Below are 13,256 nucleotides of genomic sequence, written 5' to 3' on the forward strand. Positions count from 1 at the left end.
TTTAAGTAAAAAACATGTAATTTCATTTTATTCTTTTTAATAGACAAAGCTTTATACATGCATACAAAGGTATAGATAAAAATTAGATTTAAAGAAAATATCTGTACACTTGAAAACATATTTTTATTTTATTTCTAAATATAAGTAAAAAACATGTAATTTCATTTTTTTTATTTTAAGAGACAAAGCTATATACATGCATACAAAGATATAGATAAAAATAGATTAAAAGAAAATATCTGTACACTTGAAAACATGTAAAGATTTATTCACGAGATATTTTTATAAGACGAAATAGAGTTGAAGAAGAAATGTTTAAACATCATTTTTTTTTAAATAATCTTTATATATCATACATAACTATGTTGCTAATATTATGTATAATGACATGTCCATTGTCTAACATCAGTCTTGACCAAACACCTATCGCCCGCCGTAGATGGCACCAACATTTTTCAGGAACTCCTCGCAGGTGACCTTATGCGAATCGTATGAGTCCCACTCATCCATGATCCTGGCGTTGATGTCCCTGTAACGCTCTCGATATAAGTTATAAATTTTATGAAATTCAGTTATTTATATTCAAATCAGGTATATATAAGGATGAAAAAAAAAACTATTATTAATCTTATATCGAATACGTATGCAAAACCATACTGGCTTAAACGGTGATTTTAGACAGACGGTCTTATGGCGAATTGTCACATTCCACAGAGGTATCAGGCGTTGAAATTGTGACACTTTGTGTTTACAAGCTTATAAATACGTCTACAAGGTTTGTTCCGACTTTCCCAACCGCTAATTCTCACACTTAAAGATTAATACCAATTATCTCTTCGCACCTCAAACAGAATATTATTTCACTTTTTTTATTACGTATATATTGTTTTACTCTTTTTAAAATGCATTTGAACTATCAAGTTGTATCTTGTTTGCAATTCATATCTATAAAACAAACATTATTTCCTAATTATGTTTAGATAAAACACTAATTGTCAAAAATAATAATTAATAATTATTCTGGAGCAAAGTATACCACATAGATAACAAATTAATGGTTAAAATGTAAAAGGCATTTTTAAAAAACGCAACACGTTTAAAACAAATGGTACCCACTTTTAGAAACGATTTAATATATATACTTACGTTGTTTATATTACTCAAATCTTCTTCAATCAACTCTAAATAACATTAACAAATTAAAGACAATTATTCATTCACACGTCTTTGAATGTCTTTTTCACACCCACAACACTAACAGTTTGCCTTGCAAAAAAGAACGCATGGTTAAAAGACAAATTTTCTTTGTAGTCTTTAATGATCAATTAATAATTAACAGTTATAACAAATAAAATTTCTTAGATTTTCTAACATTTTATATTAAAAATCAGGGTTAATAGTTATTTAGTTTTTTATTATATTTTTATATCAGTCATATCAATGTTTTTCATGCATATCTGTCTATTTTTAAATTTAAAGATTTTATTTACAACTTATTAACAGATCTCATTGACATTTATAAGTCGACCTACAATGTTTTTCTTTATACTCAAGATAAAAAAATAAAATAAAATTAAGGGGCCGAAATGTCTCTATTGAAAATCACTAAGGGGCCGAAACGTCTCGAGTCATTTTAATTAAGGGGACGAAATGGCAGGGCCGAAACGTCTTAGGGGCCGATTTGGTAGTAGGCCGATTTGGTAAGGGGCCGATTTGTCTTGCTCCCGAAACTTCAACCCGCGAAATTTTAGAGGTTAAACATATGTTAATATTAAATGGTTATCCTAAGATTGAAAGGCAAATTTCTTTAATTTTGAAACAGATTAATATGTAATGATTATTTTCTTTCGGTTTAATTCACGTTCTTTCTTATAAGTCGTGTTTATCTTTATAAAAACACAAAAACAATTATCAAAACACTCGACCAATGAAAACCAACGTTTCAAAGGGGTTGTCTTCACCTCAGACATTGCAAAGCTGTTGAACGTTACATTCGAAGTCATTTTTTTTTCGTTTCCTTTTAAAAATTTCAATTAAACGCATTTGTAATTCATAAATTTTAAATATTATTTTTGTTGGATGAAAATAGGACAGTTCTATTTTTAATGCGCCAGAATATTTTTTTTCGAAAGCATCGCCCACTCTCAGGCTCGTACACAGAAGGTTCGTACGAAGTTCTCCAACACAGACCGCCTCATCATAGTTCACGTTAGCATGGTTTATATTAACCTCATTAATGCTCGTATCTAGGGAACTTTATTTAACATTTGGATATTTATTTTGTTCTCTAAACGCCACAAGTTGGTTGATTCATTCCTATGATGTAAAAAAATATATTATTCAACTGTAACTCCACAATATTTATGATATTTATTACTGTATTGTTAAATAAAAACACAAACGTTACACGTCACTTAATTATTTTTAGACAATACCTTTCTCTTATGCACTTTTGTGAAACATAAATTCAGATCGATCTGTCAACAAAGCATCGTCATTTTGGAACTATCAAGCAGGTTATCTTTCCGCTCAATATTCTTATCACTGGAAGTGGGATCTGTCATTCTTGGCTAGGAAAATAAGTGGGATATGGACGCGTAGAGTCGCCAAAATAAAAATCGTAAACGACTCTGAAGCTGCTGTTTATATGGACTAGGTTTATATACGGGTTTTGATCAGGGTTCTGCAATAGTCTAAAATAATAGACGTGTTATACGGGATTCTTCCAATCCCTAACGTCTAAACGGGAATGTGCAAAAAACGGGGGTGTTTTAAAAATATTGAAATTGTTTAAAGGGAAGTATTTTATGGTTGAAATTGATCATAAAGAGTTATATTCATATTTTACCATGTAAGTGAAATGTTATTTTGCACTAAACAAGCATTTTATGCATTAAAACAAGTTGTTTACCTTTCCATAAAACGAAAGCTGACTGACACAGACAACAATTATGCGAAGGGGAACAACTCGATACAATCGTAATAGCTCGGCCTCCTCCGACAAAGCTTCGAGATAGACCTCGTTATACAATCGTAACAACTCGGCCATGGCCGAAATGTTCCGAGTGATTTAAAACTGTGCCCTAAAGCCTTGCAGGTGCCCTTCATGTATATATCATTATGTTTTGACAGAATGAAATGAAAAAAAGCCGTCAAACTCATAATTATAAGTTGGATATTTATTTTTTTGTGTACGGAACTAATATAAAATAACATTATCTGGTAATATTTCTTGTTTTTATGATATTTTATAGACGCTATATGCTTTAACCCGGAATCCTGATCGGAACAACTACCCACTTTTGATACTAAACAATTTGTACGTGAAGGATTTGCCATATCAAAAATCTAAAAAAAATCCGTCAACGTACAATTATTTGGACTAGGTTCTGCAATGGAGGGACAGGTGCTTAGTAACTTAGTGTGAAAAGGGCTTATTCTATCAAGCTGTGATGAACATAAAATATAAGGGATCGGGATTAATTGAAATAACATAAGGCCATCATGTCATTTTAATTAACCACAATCCCTTATATTTAATGTGAAAATCATAATGTTCAAGTTTGATGAGCTATAAAATATGTTTGCATCAACCTATAGTTTTAAACGTTTGCATAATATATAGGGAGGATATTTTGTGCACTATGATTTTGTTTGTGTCTGAACTGAGCTGTTCAACTCTTTGCATGTCTCTGATGTTGCTGGCACAGTTACACACTATTAAACACAATCAAAAGAACATAACCTGATGAAATCATATTAACTTTAACTGTCAAACATATGTGTTTCAAATTATATAAACGCAAGAAGTTTCAATATGGTATAATACTTAGCTGCAATTTTGAGGACCATTATGGACCCTTATCATATTATTCTTCAGTTCAATTTAACTTTTACATGTTTTCGATATGATTATGCCTTTAACCGGACCTCATTTCTATGGACAGCCTAAAATGACAACCAGTCATCGAAGATTCTCATGAACAAATTTTCTATAAATATGCAAAAACATGAAACATCTTGAGAATTAACTTCCTGTCTGAATTTTTATATCATTCTCATTTATGATTTAGTCATGATTACATTTCATAGTGATTTGTAAACATCTCTTAGTACTTAGCTCTTAATTGTTCTTAGTAGCATGTTATCTTTTTCAGATAAGTAATGGCGGACCAGACATTTTCATCAGTCTTAAATACTGTGTCAGTTGTGTCTCAGTTTGTCACACTGCTGTACATCGCCTTTGGCATATTGTTTGCCCATCTCTACAGGAAACGAGTGTCCACAGAAGATTACTGGGTCCTCGTCTGGCTGATATATGACTTCTTCATTCACCTCACATTGGTATTAGCGATAAATGCTATTTACAGAACTATGCTATTTTGATTTATAAAGTTATATCGGGACGATTGTTGAGAACTTTGTTAAAGTAAACAACATTGTTAATGCCATCGTTGTTAACTTTCTTATTTCTTTTTGCTCTGGAAGTTTAATGGATGCACTTGTGATATGCAGTACCAGGGCTTTTTCTGCCCATTTTGGGAAAAAGACCCTAGACATTTTGGGAATTTTTGCGTCGTGAAAATGCAGAAATTGGGAAATTTTACAGTGAAAACAAATAGCTGTCTAGTCTCCTGTGAATTAGGAAATGATTTAATATTAGTTTATTTTCCCTTTAAAAGACCCACAATGGCTGAAATATCAATCCTTGGGGTGTAAATATCTATTGCAATAAATCATGACAGATAATATTTCATACTCATCTCTGAATGTGATGAAAATCAATGATTTTCTAAAAAAAAATTTGCTTTGGGAATGGGTCCGATAGTCTGATCCGTGGGTACTTTAGAAAAAGCCCTGGGTACTTTAAACTGCATTATTGACAACTTTTTCAACTGTACTTGTTTTATTTAACTTTATGGGCACATCATCAATTAGTTCATGTTTAAAAATTAACAACAATGTACATGGAATTACTATTGTGTCCATGTGTTATATAATTATGTTGTTTTGCCTTATATTACAGGAAGGACCATTTGTCATTCTGTCACTGCTTGGAACAGTCCAGGAATCAAACCATTTTACAGCACAGTTATGTAAGTAAGACAACCACATTTGGTATTATGAAGTACTGCCAATCCAGACCCTTATTTCATGTTGATATATATACAGTGGGGGGTTTTCGGCCAAATTCCCCTCCTGAAAATGTATATATTTTCCCCCCACCCAGGTAAAAATAAAAAAAATTAAATAAAATGAGGAGCATTAACCTCTAATCCATAAGCAAATGTAGCAATTTAGTGCCACTCAAGTCCCATTATGTCAATTGGATTTTTGAATAAAAGGTTCAATATTCTGTTTCAAATGAAGACTTAAAACAAATATAACTTTACTATCTATTCACCATTTTGAATGAATCAGAGCACAGTCTATACCGCTTACACAATTCAATTCAAATCATTTATTTGATAAAGGCCACCGGCCCAAAACAATCATTATGTACAAACAAACACAAATGAGACAATTACAGGTAAATGGTGAACACAAGTTACATGTGAAAATTATTTGGCATATAATATATGTAGTGATAAATGTGCATATAATACCATGTACAAAGTAGAACAACCTTATATATAGTTATGAATAAATATATATCAGTATGGTGTTTTTCAACACTGTTATGGTAAATTATTATTCACAAATTCTTCCCGCAGTTTTAAGGCATAGACGATAAACATTGCTAAGTTATTAACAGTGCTATCTGTTGTTGTGTTCAGTAAGAGATGAAATTTATGCATGTTCGGATTATTGTAATACTTGCTGGGGAGATATTTGATCCTCAGATCATTAAAAGTAGTGCATTTCATTATGAAATGGTACTCAGTCTCAACCTCTAATTGACATATTTTACACATTCTATTTTCATAGGTAGTATTATAATATCTGCCTGATTCAACTTCTAAATTATGGGCGGAACACCTAAGCTTAGCTAAAGCACTTCGGAACTTTCTTATTTTTACATTATTTAAGTATGGTGCATGTCTATAATCCGTGTTCAGATTTCTGAATAGGCTAAGTTTATGAGATTCTGATATTAACCTTGTCCAATCTTGCATGTATTGGTCTTTAAGTCATTGCACAATGTTGATCAAGAATATATTTTCATTTTGGACCAGTTGATCTATCCATACATAGCTATACCCCGTCACATTTAATATATGTTTAACCCGTGTTGTCCAGTTGCTGTGCCCCAGTTCGTCCATATATTTGAGCATATTATAAACAAGGCGCACAAATCTATCATTTGGCATATGTAGTATCTTAAGCCAATATTTTATTACTTTTTTCATAGTTTGTATATACATCGGAAATCTTCCACAATCACCAAGAACTGCTATGTTTGTTGTTTTTTGAGGGACACACATATATCTTTTACACGCGTATATTTGGACAGATTCAATTGTGTTACGTTTTTCAGTACCCCATAATTCTGAACCATATGTTAATATTGGCGCTATTTTTGTATCAAAAATCTTAAAATACGATTTTTGGTTAAGTTGGCCAAATTTGTATAGTTTTGATAGCAACGAAATAAGTACTCGCTTCCCAGTAGTTGCCTGTTCATTTGCCATTCTTGGGAATGATAGTTGTTGTGAAAGGAAAACACCAACATATGGGAATCCGTTTACAACTTCCAATCGTTCCTTATTAAAGTACCACTTTTCAGTCTTCGAAAGTGTGCCCCCATTTTTGTAGACCATGACTTTTGTTTTCTTAGTATTGACTGTAAGGTTTAACTCCTGTGTAAAATCTGATAGTTTGTTAAGTATTCTTTGAAGGCCTACTACAGTGTCAGCCATTAAAGCTAAATCGTCTGCAAATAGTAGGCATACACAACCCAGCCTTTGGTATCTTACTAGAGTTAGAGAGTTTAGTTTCTTCAAACACTTTGACAAACCTTTTCACAAAACCGCCACCTGATGCAGCACTGACAAATCATTATTTGGGAAACAGGTTTGTTGAAGTGTCTAAGAAACCAATCACCTTATCAAACTCCAGTAATAAAACGAAGGCGGGGCTCTTTGAGTGGCATAGACTGTTTTTTGTTTGATTTAAAATGGTGGAGAAAAAGAAAAGTTATCTATGTTTTAAGTCATCCTTCAAAGCAAAATGTTGCCTCCGACGGAGCATTTATGACGTAATTTATCACGTGGTATTCACACACTGATTATTATCATCAAATTTTATAAAATTGTAAGTGGTACATGTATGCATGAAAAGGTATCTTATCATGTGTTACTTGCACAGATGGAAAAATCCAGTCCTAGATCACACTCTGTAGATGATTCCTCCAACATTATTAATTTTAAAATCATGATAAATTAAGTTTATATTTGTACAATGGATACTTTTATTCCTTTTCATTTATTGTAAATTTTATATTGGTCAATGGACATTTTTAGTAACGTTTCTTTAACTATATTTCCGTATTTGAAAAAATATAGAACTAGTAAAAACTACCATGATAAAATGACTGAAATTAGTGTGTTTTTCAAGACAGACAACAAAATAAAAGAAACTACATGAAATATCTATTCAATTTTTTTTTCATGCGCACTGCAATGGTAAAGATAAAACCTATGATTTTTCTAAGGGTTCCCTGAATTGAAACTTATGCCATGAAATCTATGTCTTACAGGGAAAGAATATGCAAAGGCAGATGCTCGCTGGGGGGTATCAGACCCAACAGTGGTTTCCCTGGAGATCCTCACGGTGACGATTGTTGAGGTGTTTGTGGTGTTCACGGTGAACGGGATTGTGCAGAACAAGCCATACCGACACTTCATGCAAATCTGTCTGTGTGTTTGTGAACTGTATGGGGGTAGGTGATGCTTTCTTTATGTAAATTTAAATTTAAAGGATTTTTAGCTTAATTGTTTTTTGAGATTATGGTACATATGTATTGTAATGGCCTTGGAATCATTTTTTCTTGGTTCATTTGTATTGTAATGGCCTTGGAATCGTTTTTTCTTGGTTCATTTGTATTGTAATGGCCTTGGAATCGTTTTTTCTTGGTTCATTTGTATTGTAATGGCCTTGGAATCGTTTTTTCTTGGTTCAATTGTATTGTAATGGCCTTGGAATCGGTTTTTTCTAGGTTCATTTGTATTGTAATGGCCTTGGAATCGTTTTTTCTTGGTTCAATTGTATTGTAATGGCCTTGGAATCGGTTTTTTCTAGGTTCATTTGTATTGTAATGGCCTTGGAATCGTTTTTTCTTGGTTCATTTGTATTGTAATGGCCTTGGAATCGTTTTTTCTTGGTTCATTTTTATTGTAATGGCCTTGGAATCGGTTTTTTCTAGGTTCATTTGTATTGTAATGGCCTTGGAATCATTTTTTCTAGGTTCATTTGTATTGTAATGGCCTTGGAATCGTTTTTTCTAGGTTCATTTGTATTGTAATGGCCTTGGAATCGTTTTTTCTTGGTTCATTTGTATTGTAATGGCCTTGGAATAGTTTTTTCTTGGTTCGTTTGTATTGTGATGGCCTTTGAATCGTTTCTTCCAGGTTCATTTGTATCATGATGTCTTTGGAATCATTTTTTCTTAGAATGTTTATAACATATAAATGAACATGTAAAAGGTCAAAAAACACAATTTGTTTGTATTTTGAAAGCTCTAAAATTTTGTAATGTTGTAAAATTGATCAAAATGACTTTAACTGTTACAGGCTGGATGACATTCTGTCCGGAGTGGTTGACAGGAAGCCCCAACCTAAATACGTCCAACCCGCTCTACCTGTGGGTCTACCTCGTCTTCTATAATGGACTCTGGGTCGTCATTCCTTGTTACCTGCTTTACCAGTCGTGGCTCGCCATGTCTCACGCGTTTAGCGAGACAGGGGAAGTAATGAGTGAGAAGCAGGAAACCACGGTAACAACGAATGTGTACAGGACGTACAATACACGGTCGAAAAACAGATCTGAGAAAATGGAGTAAAAATTTATGTTAAATTGTGGATCTCAGTTACATTAGTGACTTTATATTTTACAGAGGCAAGCAACTGCATTCATTATTAGTACGCAACATTCAGTTCATAGACCTGTCATCAGACCATTTTTAAAACTGAAAGTTTATTTGAAAAAAAAAATATTGCAAGATTTTGAATGTGGTCACATGGTTTATCATGGTCATTTGTTACATGTGATGGTTTGCTTTGGTATTTGCAATATATTATATAATAATTTGAATGATAATGCTATTTGTACACTGAATTGGTATACAGTCGATTAACAGTCAACATATGTATGCAATTTTTATGCTGAAATCTCAAGAGATGTTTGTTTGTATTTTATACCGAAACCCTTTTTAGATAATTTTATAGATATTGTGTCTTGTTTGGGGGGATTTAATTTTGTGAGAGTTTAACATTGATATACATGCATGTAATTTCCTTAAAGTGCTCTTGATTTATTTGTGTTTTGACATTTTGTGTTCGAACAAGGCAATGCCATATTTATTCTTATGTTCAAGTTTTATAAAGTGGTGAAGTTATTAGCTTTCAGAATGGAAAAAAAACACCAAACATTTTTCAAAATATAGGTCAAGCATAGCAATTTCAATATTATAGAGCTAAATTATTATAATAAAATTGATCTGGGTGAAGAAAAATATAATAAACATACAAAAGTTCATTTTTCTTGATGAATAGACCTTCTCACATTTAAATGATTTTATATTTATGCTTCTTATTGGTGATAAAATTAAGAGGATTATTTGTAATAGAGAATTAGATTTGTTTTTACTATAATACTGGGTCAAAAGGTTTTGAAATAAACTATTTAAAGATCAATTTGACAATGAATCTTTTTTATCACTATTCAATATTAACAAAATTAAATAACACAGCAAAATGCAAACATATGCAAATGTAGCATTTCTACATTAATAAAGGTTAACTGGTTTTTGTATTATATAATACTTGTTTTTAGATCAACTATTCGAAGAATAAGGAGAGCTATACTACTCACACAATGGTACCCAACCATCCAGTCTACTTAATTAACCAAGTTAGATAACTCTAGTTTGCATTTAATGCAAATAATTGCTCTTTATTATTTGACTCAGAAATTCTGGGTAAGGTTTTGCATGTAAGCACACATAGGTTAATATCTCAGCAACTACTGGATGAATTGCATTGAGACTTTATAAAATCGTACTCAACCATCCAATCTACTTAAATAACCAAGTAAGATAACTCTAGTTTGCATTAAATTCAAATAATGGCCCCTTTTTTATTCAACATAGAAATTCTGGTTAAGGTTTTGCATGTAACCACTTTTAAGTCAATGCTTCAGAAAATACATCATGTATTGCATTGAAACTTTACACACAGGCTCCAAACCATTTAACCTTCTTATTTAATCAAGTAAGATAACTCTATCTTTCATATTATATAATTTTTGCCCCTTTATTATGCGACTTAGCAACTACTTGATGTATTGCTTTGAGACTTTATACAATCGTGGTATTCAACCACCCAACGTTATTGAATAACCAAGTTAGATAACTGTATTTTGCAAATAATGGCGCTTTATTATTAGACTTATAAATTGTGGTTAAAATTTTCCATGTAACCACATTTATGTTAATAACTCAGCACATCATGTATTGCATTCAAATCAAGCGGCGGAATAGCCGAGCGCGCTGTCTTGGTGACAGCTCTTGTTTAGTATTGGTATCTGAGAGATATCCCATGCAAAATACATTTTAAAGAAAAATTCTATAGTGATGGCTATAGGTAGCAGTTTATTTAATTTTCCAATACTTAAGTGCTTTAGAAAAAAAATAATATTAAGATAAAAATAAGTTAGAATGGAGGTATTTATGCATTTATATAGTTATTCATTAGATGCTATTTGTTTGCATGGAAGTTTATAATGTTCAAGATAATAGCGCTCTAATTTTTCTCTTAGTTTTACATAATTCATTAAGGTATCTTTGTAACAGCATTATTGTCTAGGCCCAGTGTTTATATGTGCATCACCAGTAGTGAAGAAAAAATCATTTGTAGATCTGTGTTTATTTGTTCGAGAATTTTTTTACAATTTTGTAACTGATTCTATAGTTAAATAGACATTTCATTCTATGTGTCACAATTTGTTGCTTTTGTTTTAAAAGTATACATGCAATACTGCCATTTCTATGTTAGTGATGTTACTATGACAACGCATATATATTGTGGTTTATATATACGCTCAAGGGATGTTTAATACTCTCATACTAACCTCGGTTAAATGTACAGTTTTGTGGTTAGTGGGTGTCCCAATATGGGAATATGGTTTCCTGCGCCTTGTTTATCCCATATCGGATGACCTACTAACCCCGTAACATATATATCACGTTGACAACCTGTTTACATGTTTAAATGTTTCATTTATTCATCGAAATATTCATCGCTGACAGAAAACAGACGCAATTTTGGTAAGATTTAAATTTGGTGACCCAATATGGACAAATCTGGGGTCACCATGTGAACAGTCCTGCACCAATGGCGTTGCGTCATTCATGTTACTGGCGTGATATAGTTGTATACGTAGTCTGCTAGTCATTCTTTCTACGCTCATACGTATCTCAGTGAAAAGTATAATTATAGACTTATAGTTGTATACATAGACAGATAGTCTAATATGATAGTCAATTATTAGTCATAATAGCAAATTTTGGTGCATTTTTTTCTCTCAGCATTACTGTTCAGAGAATCACAAAATATGTACATACACATATCTATTTTTATAAAGAAAACTGTATTTAGTGCCAAAATCCATTGTAAACTGTTAAGTTTGCTGTTTACAAGACTTTAAAATTAGTTTTACTCTATATTAACAGATCTTCTCTTTATAAAACATGTAGTTAAAGAATTTTGGGAGTTCACAAGTGCTTCACTTTCAAAATAATTGGTCATTCTTTATGATTTATAACAGTAAAACAGTAAAAAACATCCCTCTTATTTGTTTATAAATTTTAAACAAATAAGAGGAATGCTTTTTACTGTTTGAAATTGTAGGCTCATGGCGATTCCATTTAAACATATAACCCTCGAGGAGAAGGCACTTTTAAATTATGCCACCCCCAACGGAAGCGAATTCACCCTTGTGGGGTCCATATTAGCGAAAAAAGACACCCGCCTATACACTATTTCTGCCTTCCCCCCGGGGGTTATTTGTTTTACTGGAATAGCCCTCATGTGTTTTTCAAAGAAAAAAAGTCAAGTTGTTTTAGACTTGGTGTCCTTGTAAACTAAAGTTTAATTTTAGTTTGATTGTCAAATCAATAGTTGGATCAAGTCATACCAAAACTTAATTAGATAACTGGGTCGTATCTTAAAGCTACGCTCTCACAGATTTACCATTTTTACAACTTTTTTATTATTTTTTTCTTGGAAAGAGCAAATTTTTGCATAAATATCTTCAAATTTCAAACCAATGATATAAGATTGCTGACTAAAAATCAGATTGTAGATTTTCATATTTCCTTTCAAAAATTAATTTTTTATGGCCTAAACCGTTACTAACAGTTTAAGAAAAATGCATAAAACATCATTTTTTTAACTTAAATACAAATATTTACGATCTATTTTTTTGTCAGCAGTCAACTGATTCCCATGGATTTTCGCAAAAATCTGCTTGTTCCAAGACAAAAAATAAAAAGTTGTCAAAACGTTTAATCTGTGAGTGTGCAGCTTTAATAGCTGTCTAAGATAATTACATGAACCTTAAAGATTATTTACATACAGCATGTAACAATGTGCACATGAATAGCAAGTCCATGATTCTGCCTGTAATAATTGTTGAGATATGCTCCTGATTGGACAGGAAAAAATATGAGTTGCTGTTCCCTTGGAGGGAGTCCTGTTGTACATATGTTGGTTGATGCTTTTAGTAATTGGCTTTGTAATGGAATACAGCTACTGCAGGACATGTTTAACCACAATATTCTCCAAAAATTAAAATTTTAAATGTTAAGAAATGCTGACTAAGCCATACTTTTCAACAGATTTATGTTACAACAGTTTTGTTTGTTAAACATGATTGTTTTAATACTGATTGTGTTACTAGTACTTTAAAAGCAAATAAGTTTCAAATGATCTCTATGAAGTGTAAGTGAACTTAATATGAACTTCGCAATGGATTGTGTTTATGTACAGTTGAAAAAAGTAGACACAAGACAATAAATTAGACAGTTGTTATTGCAA

General features: G+C 31.9%; 1 protein-coding gene across 1 annotated transcript; it reads left to right on the top strand.

Moving 5' to 3' along the window:
• Positions 1-2,143: 2,143 nt before the first annotated feature.
• Positions 2,144-13,256, top strand: LOC128220697 (emopamil-binding protein-like). Its single transcript, XM_052929195.1, has 5 exons — positions 2,144-2,208; positions 4,158-4,344; positions 5,027-5,096; positions 7,700-7,882; positions 8,733-13,256. The coding sequence occupies exons 2-5, from the start codon at positions 4,165-4,167 to the stop codon at positions 8,999-9,001; spliced, it is 702 nt and encodes a 233-aa protein (XP_052785155.1). The 5' UTR covers positions 2,144-2,208; positions 4,158-4,164; the 3' UTR covers positions 9,002-13,256.

This window comes from Mya arenaria, chromosome 15, assembly GCF_026914265.1.
Source record: "Mya arenaria isolate MELC-2E11 chromosome 15, ASM2691426v1".
NCBI classification, from domain to species: domain Eukaryota; kingdom Metazoa; phylum Mollusca; class Bivalvia; order Myida; family Myidae; genus Mya; species Mya arenaria.